The sequence below is a fragment of the Hydra vulgaris genome, chromosome 12 (genome assembly GCF_038396675.1).
Source record: "Hydra vulgaris chromosome 12, alternate assembly HydraT2T_AEP".
Classification (NCBI taxonomy): Eukaryota; Metazoa; Cnidaria; class Hydrozoa; order Anthoathecata; family Hydridae; genus Hydra; species Hydra vulgaris.
Window position 1 is genome coordinate 464355 of NC_088931.1, and position 19473 is coordinate 483827.

The 19473-nt window shown below is 30.8% G+C and overlaps 2 protein-coding genes across 2 annotated transcripts; both read left to right on the forward strand.

Moving 5' to 3' along the window:
• Positions 1 to 1164: 1164 nt before the first annotated feature.
• Positions 1165 to 2064, forward strand: LOC136087677 (uncharacterized). The gene has a single exon (XM_065811117.1). The coding sequence runs from the start codon at positions 1165 to 1167 to the stop codon at positions 2062 to 2064; it is 900 nt and encodes a 299-aa protein (XP_065667189.1).
• A 2192-nt stretch (positions 2065 to 4256) lies between these two features.
• Positions 4257 to 5569, forward strand: LOC136087678 (uncharacterized). The gene is made up of 2 exons (XM_065811118.1): positions 4257 to 4467; positions 4557 to 5569. Exons 1-2 carry the CDS (start codon positions 4257 to 4259, stop codon positions 5567 to 5569), a joined length of 1224 nt encoding a protein of 407 aa, XP_065667190.1.
• The last annotated feature ends 13904 nt before the right edge of the window (positions 5570 to 19473 follow it).

A 19473-nucleotide genomic window follows, 5' to 3' on the forward strand; every position in this document is an offset into this window, starting at 1 on the left:
ATAATTTTCTGTTTCTTTAATATATCTATGTTTTAATCTAACTTTTATAAATGTTTTTTTCAGTCTTGATTTTAAGGAAATCTTATTTTTCTCAAGGTTAATTTAAGTGAATATTTTATGCCGTAAAAAGTAATTTTTGGTTTTTTCATGCAACTTTGAGACATATTTTAACGCAATATTCTTTCAGGTATGTCTTTTTGGTTTATTTTGATCTGTTGTGTACTTTAATATTATTATGTAAACTGTTTTGTTCGTCAATATACGATAGGCAGGAGCATCAATATAACCTAAACTCCCAGATTTCAAATAGACCTCAATAAAAGCCATTTATTTAAGCAAATAAGAGCCACGGCTCCTATTTTTAATATCGAATTATTACGTGGCTATTATTAGGACAATAGTTTAATTTATTGTGTATATAGTTAAACACAAATTGTGTCACAATAAATGAGACTTATATGTCCTTATTATAAAAGTTCTAGTAACTTATATGTCCTAATTGTATCCTTATTATAATTATACTTAGTGTTTATACATGGTAAAGTAAATGCTGATTATAGGTAATATAAGGCTTATATTAACTATAATCAGTATTTACTTTAACATGTATAAATACTACGTATAATTAAAATTTGCAGTATTTATTATGTCTGCAAGTATGTAATTTTATTTGTTTTAATGTTTGTAAATATTTAAAGTAATGGTTTGTATTTTATAATTTATATAATACAAATAAACAAAAATTATTATTATTAATATTTACTAGCCACATAACAATTTAAAATATATATATTTTGTATATTTAATTTAATGCTCACTAAGTATTATGTATTATAAGTATTATGTTGTATTTAACCATTGTACTTATGTATGCTATTTCTGTTACATTGATGAATAGAGATGTATGATAAGCATACTTTATGCTTGTATATGTATTTGTTTGTGGTATCTGTATATAAACTTACAAAAATCTAATGTAAATACATTATCATAACAATGTAGTCATTATTCTCTATCTTTTAGTTAATTTGAGTAATTATGGGAAAAACCACGAAAATCGCAAAAAAGAATAACAAGATTAAAAAGAACACTGCCTCTAGTTTTAATTCAAAGTTGAACCAGAAAGTGACAAATGTAAAGAGATTTCAGTGGTCCAACAGAGATATGAAAAATGCAATTGCAGCTGTTCAAAATAGTTTAATGTCGCAACAAGAAGCTGCAGCACAATTTAGTATTCCTCGGTCAAGCCTTGGTAAATATCTTAAAGGCAATTCAGTTCATGGTGTCACACCCGGACCTAGTCCAATATTATCAATGAATTTAGAGTCAAAACTTGTTGAATATGCAGCAACAAGAGCTGAACTTGGATTTGGATTTGGAAAGAGACAATTTAAAAAATATGCATCAGATTTAGCCACAAAACACAATTTAAAGTTTAAGCGTTCAACTCCTTCAGAAAAATGGTGGCGCTCATTTAAACAGCGACATAAAAATTTAGTTTTGCGAAAGCCTGAAGGTACTTCATCAGTCCGTCATCAATGCATGTCTATGCCAAAAGTTGCTAAATATTTCTATTCGCTGCATGAAGTTTTGAGTGACACTCGTGCCCTTTTAAAGCCTTCATTAATTTGGAACATGGATGAGTCTGGGCTACAGATGGATTTTAAACCTCCTAAAATAATTGCAAAAAGAGGTACAAAACACCTTCAATCTCGCACATCTGGAAAACGTGAAACCATTACCATTATTGCTGCTGTAAATGCTGCAGGTGGTTTAGTACCTCCACATTTGATAGTAAAAAGTAAAACGGCTAGATCTCTTCATTCTTTTAATACTGCAAATGCACCATCAGGCTCAAATTGGAGTTTTAGTGAGACAGGTTGGACAAAGCAAGGAATTGCATTTCTTTGGTTCACTAATACTTTCTTGCCTAATATAGGTAGAGATAGGCCACAAACTCTCATATTTGATGATCACGATTCTCATAACTTTGTTGAGTTATTGTCTGTTGCAATCAAAAATAACATTTATATTGTCGAAATGCCATTGCATTATTTGCATTAGCTCCAGCCGCTAGATCGCACAGTATTTGGTCCACTTAAAACCTATTATAATCAAACATGTTATGAATTAATGAATAAATATCCTGGAGTTACTATTGACAAGTCAACTTTTTGTGGCCTTTTTAAGAAAGCCTGGGATCAAGCTCTCACAGCTGCTAATATTATTTCAGAGTTTCGATCATGTAGCATTTTTCCATACAATCCGTCTGCTGTTCCAAGCATAGCTTACTTGCCTATTTCTGTCTATTCCATACAACAGCTACTTGACTCAAATGATCTGCTTGAATCAAGTCTGCATCCAATCAAAACTGACACTAAAATAACAAGATCAGAATATGCAATAGAAGAGGAAGTTAATTTTGAAGTAGGACTAATTAATAAACCTGGAAATATGTCTGAATCTAAAATAGATAATAGTTTGATAAACCTTGACAATAATTCTTTGATATGGGATACCCATTTGACTCATGAGCAGTTTACAACTTTTAATTTCTGTATTCAAAATGGCTAAGACATCCCAGATCCCTTGTATAAACTGTATAAAGAATTTAAACTGAAACAGATTTCATCTACAAATAGAAATAGATGACTCTGTTCCGATGCCAAAGGAATCTGTAATTCCGGAAAGTTCTAGAACATTTAATGACGTTAGAGATTTAATAGCTTTAATAGTTTTTACCAATAATAATTGTAAATATGTTATTGCGGTGATTTATGATGGTGTTTTGAAGGATATTTTAGGAAAAGCATAGAGTATATATATTGAGGAAAAATTTGTAAATAGCAGAGTTTTAGTTAGGAGAAAAGATTATCGTTTATTGATTTAATTTATCTGTTTATTGATTTGTTGATTACGAGAAAAAACTACAAGCTAACCGGGCATGGAACCAAGTATGAGATTATTTGATATGTTTGAAACGTATGATGGCACTTCGGATGCTGCTGTTTGGATTCAACGAGCGAAAATGATTGCTGAAATTCAGAACTTAAAGCTTGAACTACTTTTTCCGATTCTTCTCAGAGAAGCTGCTTATGCAGTGTACGATGCTTTAACCGCGGAAGATAAAAAAGATGTTGTGGAAGTCGAGCGTGTGTTATTAGCGGCGTTTTCTGTAGATGCCTATATTGCATATGAACTGTTTACAAAACGAAAATTATGTGACGGAGAAAAAGCCGACGTCGGCTTTGAACTGTGCAATTGCACATTGCATCGAAATGCTGGAAGCTGCAGGAAAACGATTGCAGGAGCGAGGAATCTGCGCTACCTCGCTCCTGAACAACGGTGGAATGAGCGCATTATCTGTTATTCGTTTAAAAGTTAACGGTATGGTTGCGACAGCTTTAGTTGACACAGGATGTTCAAAGACGATTTTGAATAAAAAATTCCTGCCCAAAAGTCAATGTAGGTACTCAAACTCTCAAAAGGTAGTAAAGTTTGAAGGAAAAGTTCATCAGTGCACTGGGTCAGCGGTCGTGATTCTTGAGGTTGATGGCATTAAAGCACGTGATGAAGTTATTTTAGTGAACTTCCAACCGTTTGGAGTTGATATGATGCTCGGAATGAGTTCCATTAAATTACTAGGAGGAGTATCCATTTCTCTTTTGGGAAAAGCGAAGTTTGGATTGAGTTACTGTGGAGCATCGGCTTTGAACAAGGACAAAGTTAAGAAAATCGAAATAAAAAAGAAAGATCACGAAGCAGTTTTTAATGGTGTTGAATGGAGAATCAAATGGAAATGGAGAGATGGAGTAAGCCCCGACTGATTGCGCAATAAAGTAGCACACTACGGAATTTCACAACACGCTAGAGCAGACTATGAAAACGAACTACAGGATTGGATTGATCGGAAGTGGCAGTTAGAGTATAACGAAAATGAAATGGGGCCGCACAAAGGGCAGAATCCTTTAATGGCTGTCATTCAGAGAAACAAAGACCACAAAATCCGACCTGTTCTGGACTGGAGAGAAGATAACGATTTCATTGAGACATACACGAGAGATACAGATGTGTGTGTTGAAAAGCTTAGAGAATGGAGAAGAATGGGTAACAAACCAGCAATTATTGATTTACGCAAGGTTTATCTTCAACTAAAAACTGATAAATCTCTTTGGCCCTTCCAAACAGTGGTGTTTTGAAATAAAAGGTATTGTTTGACACGACTTGGTTTCGGATTGAACGTTGCGCCAATAATCATGAAATCCGTTGTGAGTGCCGTCATTGATCAAGACGAATTAGTGAAGAGTGGAACGTCCGCTTATGTTGACGACATTTTCGTAGACGAAAGTGTGGTGAGTCTTGATTATGTCAAGAGGCATTTTTTTAAATATGGTTTAGAAAGTAAAGAAGGTGAGCAGATTGGTAATGATGGAGTTCGTGTGTTAGGATTGTGTGTGCGCAAGGTTGGTAACAAACTGATGTGGTCCAGAGGGAATCGAGTTGATGCTATCTCGCAAAAGTTAACCAGGAGAGTTGTGTTTTCAATCTGTGGACAGTTGGTAGGATAGGATATTTACCCGTGTGTGGTTGGCTGCGAGTGATTTGTAGTCTCTTGAAGAGGAAAGCTGTCAGTCTGACGAAGGGCTGGGACGATGAAATTTGTGATGAGAACGTTAAGTGGGTGCTTAAAGAAGTATTTGCTGAGGTGGAACGTTGCGAGCCTGCTTGTGGTGATTGGGCTGTGTGTGGTGATGAGGGAAAAGTGTGGGTTGATGCCAGTTCTTTAGCGATGGGTGCTCTTATTCAAGTTGGGGAAACTACTGTGGAGGATGCAACATGGTTGCGAAAAGTAACGTCTGATATTCATATAAACATGGCAGAATTAGACGCTGTGATACGTGGAATGAATATGGCTCTGATGTGGAAGCTGAAGAAAGTGACTGTTTTTACCGATTCCGTGACAGTATTGCACTGGGTTTCTGACGCCCTTACAGGAAAATCAAGGTTGAGATCAAAAGCGACGGGTGAAATGCTGATTCAAAGAAGACTGAGCGTGTTGCAACAGCTAATTGAAGAATACAATGTTAGCGTTGAGGTAAAAGTCATTCCTTCTAAAGATAATTTGGCTGACGCATTAACAAGAGTTCGCAGCAGATGGCTCAACAAACTGACTGTGCCAGAGTGTCGGATTAGTTGTATGGGAATCGTAGTTACGAAGGCTGAATCTATTTCCGATATACACCAAAGAACTGGACATTTCGGAGTGAATCGAACGTTAAACTTTGTTCGAAAAGCAATTCCGACTGCTACTGAAAGCGATGTTCGAAATGTGATAAAAAGTTGCGAACCATGTCAGTCAATAAATCCAGCGCCAATACGGTGGGAAAAAGGGAAATTGGATGTTGAAGGAAACTGGGAGAGATTGGCCATGGACATCACGCATTATGGCACTGACAAGTTTTTGAGTCTAATTGATTGCGGACCTTCAAAATACGCGTTGTGGCGACAATTATTAAGCTCATACGGAATGTCTTGCCATAGTCCGAATACTCCGTCTTATTTTTTGTGAACGTGGAGCACCGTCTGAAATATTGACTGACAATGAGCCGACATTTAAAACTAAAGAGATAAGGAGTTTCCTTGATAGTTGGGGGGGAAAATTAGATTTAGAGCCGCTTATTATCCTGAAGGAAATGGAATTGTAGAAAGAAACCACCGTACGATCAAGAGAATAGCAGAACAATCAAAAATGTCGATACCGGAAGCACTATATTGGTACAATGTCTCAGCCGACAAAAATGATGCAAGTCCGATGGACAAAATATACAGTTATACCATTGGTGTGAAAGGGTTGGGAAAAGAGAATCTTCCTGCGCAAAATGTCACAAACAAGAGGTTTCGAATCGGTAATAAAGTCTGGCTGAAACCACCAAATGCGAGGTGCTATACAAAGTGGCAACCAGCTACGATATCTCGGAATGCGTCGAAACAAATCGTAGAAGTGAACGGCATTCCGCGTCATGTGAAACACGTTAGACCTCGAAATGATACTCAGTCCTGCATTATCCCTGATGTGGAAATAGAGATGAATACTGAAACTGGTCTAGAGAACGCTAAAAATCGAGGAGAGCAAGTTAAAGATGTATTAGAGACGAACGAGGAAAATGTCGAAGCTGAAGATAGACCCCAAGAAATCGACATGCTTTTGCGACGGAGTGGTCGGGAACGGCGCATGCCTTTGAAATACTTTGATTGCTATTTGGATGATCCGTAAGGATCAAAGAGGAGTGTAATTCCGAAAAGTTCTAGAACATTTAATGACGTTAGAGATTTAATAGCTTTAATAGTTTTTACCAACAATAATTGTAAATATGTTTTTGCGGTGATTTATGACGGTGTTTTGAAGGATATTTTAGGAAAAGCACAGAGTATATATATTGAGGAAAAATTTGTAAATAGCAGAGTTTTAGTTAGGAAAAAAGATTATCGTTTATTGATTAAATTTATCTGTTTATTGATTTGTTGATTACGAGAAAAAACTACAGAATCTATAGTTACTATTCCATTTCTAAATGAAACTATTATTCAGCAAGTTCCTGTGCCAAATGAAACAACTGGGCAATCTAGTTTTTTTCCAAATAAAACCACTAATGATTTTAATTAGATGCCAATTAAAGCTATTGTTCAGTCTAGTCTGACACCAATTATGTTGTGTACAAACCATTCAAATAATGATAGTGACAATGATATTTTGCCTTATCCAAAGATATATACTATCAAGTCAAAAGAAAATCGAAAAAAGGCTCAAAAATATTTTGTATTAACTTCTCAAGAAGCAATGCAATCTAAAGTAAATGATGAGGAGGAAAAAAAAAGATAGTCGCAGCAGCTGAATAGAAAAAATTGAAAAAACAAAAAGAAAAAGAAAATAAAGCACAACAAAAACAGGAGAAAGAGATACAAAAGCTATCTAAAAAAGCTAGCTCAGTTAGCATGAGAAAATTCAGTTCAACTCCTAAGATATTGGAATTCAATGTCTCTTCAGATAATCAAAATATCTGTATTAAAGTACCAGATAATGCAATTATCTCCATTGATAATGAGCAAATGTAAATAGATTATTATAAACAGATTATTATCAAGTTCATTATTAATATATTGTGAAAACTTCTTATTATTATTAATATTATCAAAACTTCTAACATATTATTGTAAAGCTTATTGTACATAAATTGAAAATTGCATTATTAAATGCTAGTTGAAATCTTATAACAGCTATGTGCTAAAGCTATGTTTTTATTTAAAATTTGTTTTATGCTTGACTTTCTATAAAAGTAATTAAAAAGTTTCTTAACTTATTTTGTATTTCCTTTTTGATAGACTATCTTTTTATTTGAATAACAAATAAAAACTGTTTAAGTTTTTTTTGTTTAATATCAACCAAAATAATATTTTTAAGCGAAGCATAGAATATTTTACTTATAAAAAAATTATCTTGGTTTGTAGTTCTTTAAAGTAGATCCTAGTTCATTATTAGGCTTTAATTGTCTGTCTAAATAATACTTTTCGATATATAAGCGTTCTTAGATATATTGATTTTAGGTAATGTAAGTGGCTCATAATAGGTAACGTTTTTTAATTTGCTGGCTATTATTTGGTCTACCCGGCCAATAATTGGTACAAATTTAAAATCCCAGTTTAAATGCATTTTTATCTGAATTAAAAATGTTTTAAAAATAAAAAAGGTTTGTATAAGGTGCAGGCGTTGGTCATTAATAAAGCAGTATAAAAAAATATTCACCATTAGTTTAAGACATCCTACACGACATTTTATAAAAAATTTGTGGCCATTAATTGGTCACTTTGCCCTAATAAATTGAATTATATTTCCTTAAGTTTAAAAATATGCTTAAATTATTTTTTTAGAAAAAATTCCTTTGAATAGAAGTAAGATGATTTATTAATTTTCATTTTAATTTTTTATAATTTAATTTTTATTTTAACTTTTGCAATTACTGGTTTAATGTTTACAATTGAATGTTTCTACTTTTAGAACTATTTTCAAGAAACAAAATATAATTAACTATTCAAAACGTTTACAAAATTTCAGGTTTACAAAAAAAAACTTTTTTTCTCATTCTCCCTTGTTTCTTCAAATTCTTTTAAAATTTTCAATTTTTTATTTATTTCAAATTTACAATCGCAAAATCATTTGAATAAGAATTTCAAAAGACTAAAAGTCTGTTGTTCAAAATAGATTTCTTTTTAAATAAAATTCAACTAAAAACAACTTGTGCATTTATAGAAAATATTTAATCTTGATATCGCTTTAAATAAAATCTAAATAGAAAAAAATGGTGTTGCGTTTTTCATATTATATTCCACAATATTTGTTAAAATAATTTTTAGTTAAAAGCTTATATTATTTGTTAAAAATATATAAGATATAAAAAGAAACATATCTATGGCTAACTTCGAATCTTTGAATATATTAAGTAAATTAATATAATTGATAAGATAATATTTGAGTAACAGTAGTAACATACAGTTGTTTTGATTTAGTTAGTAAATTTACTGTCAGGGTTAGGGTTAGGGTCTAATTTATCCATTTAGTAAAACAAAGTAAATTAACTTTAAAAGTTTCAAGTTTGTTAAAGCAAAAAACGTTAAAACAAAAAAGTTGTTGGTTTCTTTTAGCACTGTTTAACTAATAAAAAAATTTAAAAGCAGATTTATATATTTTAATATAATTATATATATATATATATACAATACCAAATGTTTAAATCATGTCTTCTAAGTCCAATTCTTTTGCAATTGCTTGTTCTATTGATAACATTGCCAGACCATCCAATCTATCCTGTGTCATTGTTAAGCGAATATACGTTTTGAATAACTTCATCTTGGAAAAGCTTCTCTCTGCTGTTGCAGCAGTTACAGATAGAGTTAAAAGTATTCTGAGAGAGACAAATAAGTTTCCCAAAGCTGCATTCAAGTTGTTTGAACAAATAAAGTCAATAATATCTCCTTGAGAGTAGTTTCCCTTTTAATGATTTCGCAAATATTTCATCTCTTCAAACAAGTCAGTTCCAGAAACATCTTTCAACTCATTGCAAGATAATAATTTTTCTAAACCCATGCATATTTTTAGTAATTCATCTTCAGTAATCTCCTTGGCATTTAAACTGTAAAGAAAGTTGAATTGATTATTATGCTGCATAAGCATTTCAAACCGATCCTGCAAAGATCCAATAGCGTGATCTAAAATGCTGTTGAAGAAGTTAATTTTTAAAATTGTCTTCTTCAGTCATTGATTCCTCTTAACTTTCATAAGAAAACATTATTTTTTTGGTACAACCACGCTTTTTTTCAAATTTGGGCTCAATATCTAGCTCAACAGACAATTTTCTTGCAGTTTCTAACATCTTTTGAAGTTGTGATTCAGCACATCATACCAAGTGATAAGGCAGCAAACAAATTTAAAATCAATTTTCTGCAGTAGCGCTCTGGACTCAGATTTGTTCTTGGTTGCTGTTACTGAAGATACAGGTAATTCGATATTCCAGAAGCTTTCTAAAGCTTATTATCTCTCTCAGTTGATGTCTTAATGGTTTTAATGCATCAATTCTACTTGCCCACCTGGTTTTACAAAGTCCTTTTAAAGTTAAACCTTTGACAAATTGACGTAAAACGTTCCATCGCTGAGTTAAAGATGAGAAAAATACAAATAAATGTTGCACAATGTCAAAGAATGTTACTGCATCTAAACAGCTTCCAACAGCATCATTGACAACTAAATTCAGTGAATGAGATGAGCAAGAAACATAAAAGGCTCGTGAATTAAATGAAGGATCTTGACTTGAACTCCGTTTTGTTTGCCTCGCATGTTCGATCCATTATCATATCCTTGTCCTCTTAAATCTTGCATAGAAATTCCATGAGAATCCAAAGTTTCTAATATTTTTTCTGTCATTTCAGCGCCTGTAGTATCAATAATGTCAATAAAGCTTAAAAAATGCTCTCTTATTATCAACGTAGCTTTCCTTTTCATCTGGAGTAGGCAGTATTCACACAAAACATAAAATTATTGCCATCTGTTCAGTACGGGAAATATTTGGAGTACAGTCAACAATAATTGAGTAGTATTTGCTTGCCTTCAAATCAACTACTATTTTTTCTTTGACTGCTTTAGATAAAATTCGATTAATTTCGTTTTGATCATTTTTACCCAAGTAATGACTGTAAATTTCTTTGCTTTTTATTCTCCTGATATGCTCTTTTATCACAGAATCAAACTTGGCAAGCAGTTCCACTATTTTCAAAAAGCAACCATTATTGTCATCATAAAGTTTATCTGAAGTCCCTCGCATAGCTACATTTTGGGATCCATGAAATTTTATAATGGAAAAAAGGCGCTCTAAGACATGCCGCCAGTGTTTTGTAGTTTCGTCCATTTGTCTCTGCTGAACTGCATCAATTGTAGATGATCCTTTGAACTTTTTAATAAGATTATGTTAGGTCAGAAACCAGAAACCAGAAACCTCAGTAATCTTTTTAGAAAAGGGCTTGCAACAGAAGCAAAAGACAGCGTCTTTTGTTTTAGAATAAACTAGCCACTCATGTTTATATTTTTCCCCATTTGGTAGCTTCCGAAAATAATGTCATATTTTAAATCTTCGTTTTCTTCCTTCCTGACTTAAGAAAGGAAAGTCAAAATCTATTGTTTACGCAAATTGTACTGATTATATATACATGCAGCTATATACGCTGCTCGTTTTTTTACTTAAATTGAGAACTTGTTTAATTTTTAAAAATATGCGTTCTTTTTAACAGCAACAAACTATTGACAAATATAAAAAAATACTTCATAAATACTTTAAAACTCTTCGCTTTTAAAGTGCTGTAATTAAAAAGATCTTATTTCTTACAATTATAAAGTTCTTATTTGATAAGAACTTTATAATTGTAACAAATAAGATCTTTATAACTATAACACTTTAAAATAATTATTAATTGTAACAAATTAGTGTTGTAATTAAAAAGATCTTATTTGGAGTACTTCATTGCAGTTAAAAATCACATTTAAACTAATATAAAAAAAAAGTTATTGATAGAATCTAAATTCTTCAGTATTTGAAAAAGTTAATATTTCCTTATAATTTAATTCTTAAAACAATCTTATACTCAATATAATCTTTTGTTTTTTTATAGCACTTTATTTATTTTAATTTGTACGTATTTTTAATGTACCTTTTAATATAGATTATAAATAATTTATTGATTGATTTTATCAGTTACCAATAGATGTTTCTAAACCTAATTGAAGTTCATAATTGCATTACATCAATAGAACTTTAAATGACATTTATTTATGAATTAAAATAAGAAACAAAAAATTTTAAATACATTTTTGAAAAGAATTCTCTTGAACAAAAACGCTTCCTTTTTTTTTATATTTGTTCTTTCATATTATAATCTATTTAATTTATGATGGAGACATGTGTTTTATGTAATGAATTAGTTGGCAGGTGATAAGAAATATTTTTAATAAAAATTGCAAAACTATTTTACATTCCTTTAAAATTAAACATTACCTTCAACATTTTATTATTAACATTTAATTATTTTATTGATTCTGATGCTTTGTAAAATAGATGCAACTATTTTTATACCCATAAAATTAAAGGATTTCTTGATCAAAATAATATTAACACAATTCACATTAATATTCGAAGTTTAACAAAAATTTTGAAATCTTTAGTAAATTTATTGAAGAAACTAGTAATCTTTTTAATATAATCTGCTTAACAGAAACATGGCGCAGTTCGGATGACGTAAATTCTTTTACCAATTTTGAACTGCCGGGTTTTAATGTAATTTCATTGGCACGAAAAACAAATAAGCGTGGCGGAGGCGTTCTTATTTATGTTAAAAATAACTTACAAAATTTTACCCGGCATGATATGAGCATCACTGATGCTGATAAAGAGGTTTTAACGATTGAATTTTCAACCAATAAATTAAAAAATAAAATTCTAAGTTGTTGTTTTCGCCCACCTTCAGGAGAAATTAAAAATTTTAATTCGTTTTTATGCAATGACGTAATTAAAAAAAGTAACCGTGAAAATAAATTTATCTACTTAGTGGGTGATCTGAATTTAGATTGTTTTCAATACCACGTCAATAATAACATTAAAAAGTTTTATAATGGCATTCTCGAAAATGGTGCGATTCCTTTGATTACCAAACCGACAAGAATTACTCAATCAAGTGCTTCTTTAATTGATAATATTTTAACCACTGATGTTTTTAACGTATCCTTAAAAAAAGGTAAAATAAAAAATGACATATTTGATCGTTTTCCTGTTTTCTTTTCTATAAATATAGATAATAAATTACTTCCTAATAAAAAACGAGTTTTTACAAAAGCAAATTTTTACAAATAAAAACCTTGAATCTTTTAAAGAACAATTATCTTTAATTGATTGGAGCTTTATTAACGCCTCTGATAATGCAAACTTAGTTTATAACTCCTTTTTTAAAACTTTCTATGATATTTACGAGACTAATTACCCTGAAGTTAATTTAAATCTCAAAGCTAAAAGTATTAAACCACCTTGGATTACAAAGGGTTTGCGTAAGTCTTCAAAAATTAAACAAAGTTTATACATTAATTACTTAAAATGTAAAACAAATCAAAATAAAATTATATATAAAAATTACGCTAAACCCTGAAAGCCTTAAAAAAAAAAAAAAAAAAATTATTTAAATTTACTAGATAGATATAAATTAAATTTTAAACGCACTTGGTTTATGATAAGGGAAATTACTGGCAACGAAAAATGTACCACTCACCCTTTACCTATTATGGTTAAACATAATAATAAATTTTTATATGATAAAAGACAAATTACGAAAGAGTTTAATAAATATTTTGTGTCTGTAGGACCAAATCTTGCAAAAAACATTCCTATATCAAACAGTTTAATGATTGACCTATGTTTCCCTCTGAACTCTTACTTGAACTCTTTTAAATTATCTTTTGAAGAGTTTAAAATTGCATTTAAAATGTTGAAATCTAACAAAGCAGTAGGCCCTGATGGTATTAACGGCAACATTATTATAAGTTCATTTGATGTTTTAAAAGATATACTCTTTAAGAATTTTTCAATATCAATTAAACAGGGAGTTTTTCAACAAGCTTTAAAATTAGCAAAAGTCATACCAATATTGAAAGGTGGTGACAATGAGAATACAAGTAACTATCGTCCAATTTCACTACTTTCTGTATTTTCTAAAGTTTTAAAAAGAATTGTAAATTAGAAAGAATTGTACAAGAATTTTTTACATTAAAATTTATAATTATCTTACTATAAACAATTTATTATACAGCACATGTCATTTTACAATTTACAAGAAATATATCTGACACATTTGAAAATTCTCAATTTACTTTAGGCGTTTTCATTGACTTGGCAAAAGCTTTTGATACTATTGATCACAAAATTCTTTTTAAAAAGTTGGAGTGGTACGGAACTACTGGAAATATATTAATTTGGCTTAAAAGTTACCGATATAATCGGAAACAATTTGTATATGCGGATGATAACGTATCATCTAATTTCTTAAATATTTCATGTGAAGTTCCTCAAGGATCCATATTAGGACCTCTCCTATTTCTAATTATCATTACCCTAACCCTAACCCTGACAAACACAAGTATGTTTAGTACTGCTAGAGCAGTATGGGTGCCTAAAAAAAACGCCTAAAAATATATATTTTGTGTTAATTTTTTATAGCCTTTTTTATAAAAAATATGAAAAAAAAATTTATTGTTTTAAATACAGTGGCAAACAACTAATTTTGCGTTGATTAATAAGAGGTACCGAGTTCAATTCCCACCACGTCCCTGATAGTACCGCACTAAACTTGTTTTTCCGCGCAGCGGCCTTGTTCGTCAAGGTTCATGTTTCGGAGTTATAGAGTTGAGAGAGGGTTATAACCACAAGTAGCCTCCTCATCTGTAGTGGCCTTCTCGGCCTTGGGGAGGTAAATTACAAAAAATATATATATATATATATATATATTAATGATCTACCAAAAGCTTCTAACCTAATGACAGTTATGTTTGCTGATGATTCTAACTTATTTCTTTCTCATAAAAACATTTTTACACTTTTTAGCAACATGAACATTGAACTAGCCATAATTTCCGAATGGTTTAGATTAAACAAACTATCATTAAATATTGATAAAACTCAATGGATTCTTTTTCATCCTTATGGTAAAAAGCACCAGCTGTCTAGCAACTTACCCTTTCTTTTTATCGAAAACATAATTATTAAAAGAGTCCTAGTGACAAGTTTTTTAGGTGTATATATCAATGAAAATCTCAACTGTTAAAGCCACATTGCTAACTTGTGCAATAAAATTTCAAAGAGTCTAGGCATTTTATACAAAATAAGAAACGTTCTAGATAAATATACCTTAATTCAGTTATATTATTCGCTAATTCATTGCCATACTAATTATACAACATTGCTTGGGGTTGTACTTGTAAAAGTAAACTTAAACCTCTCTATCGGCAACAGAAACATGTAGCACGCCTTATAATTTTAAGGACCGTTTTGCTCACGCCAAGTCTCTTTTATATGATATGAAAGCACTCAACATATATGAGTTAAATATTTTCAATATTCTTTGTTTTATGTATAAATGCAAGACCCACCTATCAACCGTTTCTTTTCGTAACTTGTATTTACAAAGAGATAGAAATAAGTATATTTTAAGGAACGATAATTTAATTCAACAACAATTTTCTCAAACTAATTTTGGAAAATTTTTTATTTCATTTCGCGGACCATTTTTATGGAATAGTATAGTTCTAAATACTTCTTAAGATTTTTCTCAAGAGTGTAATTTTGATTCTTTAAAACAAAATCTTAAAAAACTTATTTTTTCAACTGAAAATATACTAATCTACTTTTAAGTTTTAATATTTTTTGAAAATCCCTTATCTATATTAGTATATGTATATATTTAACGTATATTCTTTTTTATTTATTTTTTTGTTTGTTTTTTTATCCACAAGCAATTAGCGGTTTTTCTGTGACAAGACCTGATGGTCTTCTATGAGTATCCGCGTTCTTTATATTTATTTTTATTATTTATTTCTTAACGATATCTTGACTTGTTAACTTTTATTATTGTAATAAAGCTTTGTTTATTTAAATTGTAATAAATATTGCAAAAAAAAAAAAAATTATATTACATTCCTTCAAAACTAAATGTAATTTTTTATAAATAAAAATATTTTTATAAAATAATTTGTTTCTCTAATAAATTTACAGTTGCTTTTGAATATTTTTTTTATAACCTAATATTTTCTGAACAAACGATATTAAAAGATAGTTTAAGTATTATAAAATAAAAAAGTTTTGGTTTAACATTTAACTACTGAATGTGTACGTAAAATGCAAGCTGTTAATCTTCTTAACAAAATCTGTCAGGGTTTTTTTTTTGTTTATGCGACACAATGGTCGCAAAAAGTGACCAACGGAGGCGTCCAGTTACGTAGACCTGGGAGATGTGTAAATAAAAACAGATTTTAGGTGGTGTTATTGAATAAAAAATAAAAATCATAAGAAAATATAAAATGTGTGGCAAGACTTTGATGAAGTAGAAAAACGAAGAATAGACGATAATGGGGTATGGGGAGGAACAACTAACGCTCTAGTCACTCTGAGTGTTGAACATATGCAACATATAACAAATATTTGATATACTGATTTTAGAGACTGTTGATGTCTACAGGTGTGATAGTGTATTGCATTAGTATGTACCGTTTGGTCGTCTCGTATGGTCTCTTTATGTTTTCGTTCACTTTCAAATTGGGTGAATAGAAAGCTAAACACACTCACTCCTTGCGCTTATGGGCTAGCACATCAGAGCCAGACGTAAAACCTACAGAATGGATTTCAATTGATTGAATGCACACATTAGTCACCGTAGGCCACAAGCCATCGCTCTTAGTCAAAAGAGCTACTGCCCCGTGCTGGTGTGGAATCATGTGCTATGGAGTGAGATTTTAGATCCGAGCACATAGTCAGCAAGCGCTGATCCGACGTGCATTGTGGAGCTTCCAAATGAACGTGTGCGTGCGTGTTAGCGTAGCCATTAGGTTATTGAGCACCGTAACCACATCCAGCGGGATAGCCTAATGTCGGTTTTGTCGTTGTAGTGTACATTGGAAGAAGTCGGGTCTCACCAGCCACAAAGAATAAATTTGTTTGTTTATGCGACACAATGGTCGCAAAAAGTGACCGACGGAGCCGTCCAGTCACGTAGATCTGGGAGGTGTGAAAATAGAAGTAGATTGTAGATGATGTCATTGAGTGAGAATCGTAAGACCTGCAGAATGGATTTCAATTGATCGAATGCACACATTAGTCACCGTAGGCCACAAGCCATCGCTCTTAGTCGAAAGAGCTACTGCCCCGTGCTGGTGTGGAATGATGTGCTAATATTTGATATACTGATTTTAGAGACTGTTGATGTCTACAGGTGTGATGGTGTAGTGCATTAGTATGTACCGTTTGGTCGTAAAATGCAAGCTGTTAATCTTCTTAACAAAATCTGTCAGAGTTTTTTTTTTTTTGACAAATTTGTTCTATTACTTTAGATCTAAATACTTAAATTAAATTTGTAAAAAAAAATTAAAATAAAATATATTTTTGTTAAAACTATAAAGCTTCCTTGTTTTTAATCAGGAGGTTTTAATGCTTTCTTACAATTTTCTTATAATCTAATTAGTAATAAAAAATGCGGTAAACTTTTTGATTTTCAAAAGTTTTATTGTTATTTTAGTTACTTTTCTTTTTAAAGAATTAAAAAAAAAACTAAAACTGCATATAAAAATTATTAGTCAATATTATTTATAAACTTTGGCATATATATAATTCTGACATATATAAAATTCGCCGAATGGTCACACACGAGCAGTGAACGCCTGAGGGAAGAAATAAAATACATTAGAATAAAGGAGAATTATTTTTCAAACAAAGCATATTTTGACAGTTGTCAAGACAAAAATAAAGATTAATAGAGGAATATTTAAAATAAGACAGACAATGCATCTAAACAGTACTAACAATAATAATAATAATAAAAAATAAATTGTTATATAAATACTAATATGAAATAAGATAAACAAACAAAAAAATATATCACCAAACAAAAAATACATTAAAAAATAAAAAGTATGCATAACAATGAAAGGCCTCAGAATGGAAAAAAAAAAACATTAATGCCAATGTGTAAACATAATTTGTGTAGTGATTAAGTAATAAACATCTCCTCAGAGTCGCGTCTATTATTACTGGCGTTTCGATGAGGATCAGCACTTATAACTAGTTTATCCCGTCAGACAAACATCATCGCCACTTATGCTTTACCCCGCGACTTACGCCTATTCCATACTGCAGTAAAAAAGGATTCACTACAAATAGCCAAAACCCAACCATACCCAAATTTGTAAAGCACTAATATTTTTTTTAATGATATGAAAAGTGTTAATCTGCTGCACAATATAAGTAAAAATAATTAAATAAATCACTTACCATACCAACGGTAGAAAAAAACTACGCACAATAAATTAAAATTCAAATAAAAACGCCAGAAACAAAACTAAAAACAACTAAAATGTGTAAACAGAAAATGCTAATAAATTTTCCCTAAGACCATTCAAACCACATAGGTACTTCCAGCACAAATAAACCAAAAACAATCAAATGGCAATATACCCTATTAAAAACCCTTTTAAAATAAAATAAAACATAATAGAGTATTCAAAAAACTCTAACGTTGTCATAGATACTTCATTCGAATTTTGTTAACCAATCTAAAGTGTAAAAAAATGAAACAACCCGCGCAACTTAAAATCATAACTAAAAATCAAGTATATTAGAAAGTAGAAAAAAACATATGTATATCGCCTGCAAAAATGTAACGATTTAAACATGTAGTGAAGGTTATAAGAAATTCTCTGAATGATAATAAAAGACGAAAATTGTGTCTGTGAAAATTAAAATGAAGCCGAGTAATGAACGTACGATAATATAGCAGAAAAGCTCCTTGATAACAGCAACAACATGAAAATCAGCGGATAAATTATACACCGAAGAATATTGTAATAAGATCAACTAAATACTAAAATAAGACCAGATAAATTTAAGCCAAATGAGTGGTTGAAAAATTATTTTGGGTGATAAAGCAATGATATTAGTCGTCATATAAAAACGATGGAAGAGGCGGGAAAAATATTGTTTAAGAAGTAAAGTCTTCTCTACGGTCCGAATTAAAGGTAACTTTGAGACCATATCTAAATCGAAGTTTCCGAAAAAGTAAAGCTTTCTCTACGGTCCGAATTAAACGTAATTTTGAGACCATAACAAAAAACAAAAACACGTCCCATCAACAAAACATGTCGAAAGCCGCTAGTCAAAAAGATACGCTCTTATATATATTTATATGAATTCTAAAATGAAAAAACAATCACACATGATAACCACATATACATAACATACAAATCGGCATTTAACATTCCAACCACATACTATATATTAAAAGAAATTATAACCTAAATAAGAATGAGTTCAAACAAAGATAGTTTATCATAAAAAAGAACAAAAAGCATGCAAAAGATGTAAAAAGGCTATATGTGCATAAGGGTGTATAGGTGTAATGTGTAAGTCCGTGCTGTTTATGTCGTTCAGTAGAGTCTTGTGTTGTTAGTAACCAGCGTAAAAGATTTATCTCTTAACTACACCAAGCCAGCCCAGTCATACCCCAGAAAACCATGATGGATTAAACACCTATGCATGGATTTATAACTGACTTATGACTAGAAAACTAGCCCATGCGTCATCTAGAGACAAACAACTTCTTTCGTGGTGACAGTAATTGTGATTTGGAAAATAGTCGTGCTCGATGACCGTAACACTAACCCTTACGGGCTAGGCCCAATATTATTTATAAACTTTGGCATATATATAATTCTGACATATATAAAATTCGCCGAATGGTCACACACGAGCAGTGAACGCCTGAGGGAAGAAATAAAATACATTAGAATAAAGGAGAATTATTTTTCAAACAAAGCATATTTTGACAGTTGTCAAGACAAAAATAAAGATTAATAGAGGAATATTTAAAATAAGACAGACAATGCATCTAAACAGTACTAACAATAATAATAATAATAAAAAATAAATTGTTATATAAATACTAATATGAAATAAGATAAACAAACAAAAAAATATATCACCAAACAAAAAATACATTAAAAAATAAAAAGTATGCATAACAATGAAAGGCCTCAGAATGGAAAAAAAAAAACATTAATGCCAATGTGTAAACATAATTTGTGTAGTGATTAAGTAATAAACATCTCCTCAGAGTCGCGTCTATTATTAC

Coding starts and splice junctions, on each gene's coding strand:
- LOC136087677 (XM_065811117.1), top strand. CDS start 1,165: ATGAAAAATGCAATTGCAGCTGTTCAAAATAGTTTAATGTCGCAACAA.
- LOC136087678 (XM_065811118.1), top strand. CDS start 4,257: ATGAAATCCGTTGTGAGTGCCGTCATTGATCAAGACGAATTAGTGAAG. Junction 4,468..4,556: donor ATTGTGTGTGCGCAAGGTTG/GTAACAAACTGA, acceptor ATCTGTGGACAG/TTGGTAGGATAGGATATTTA.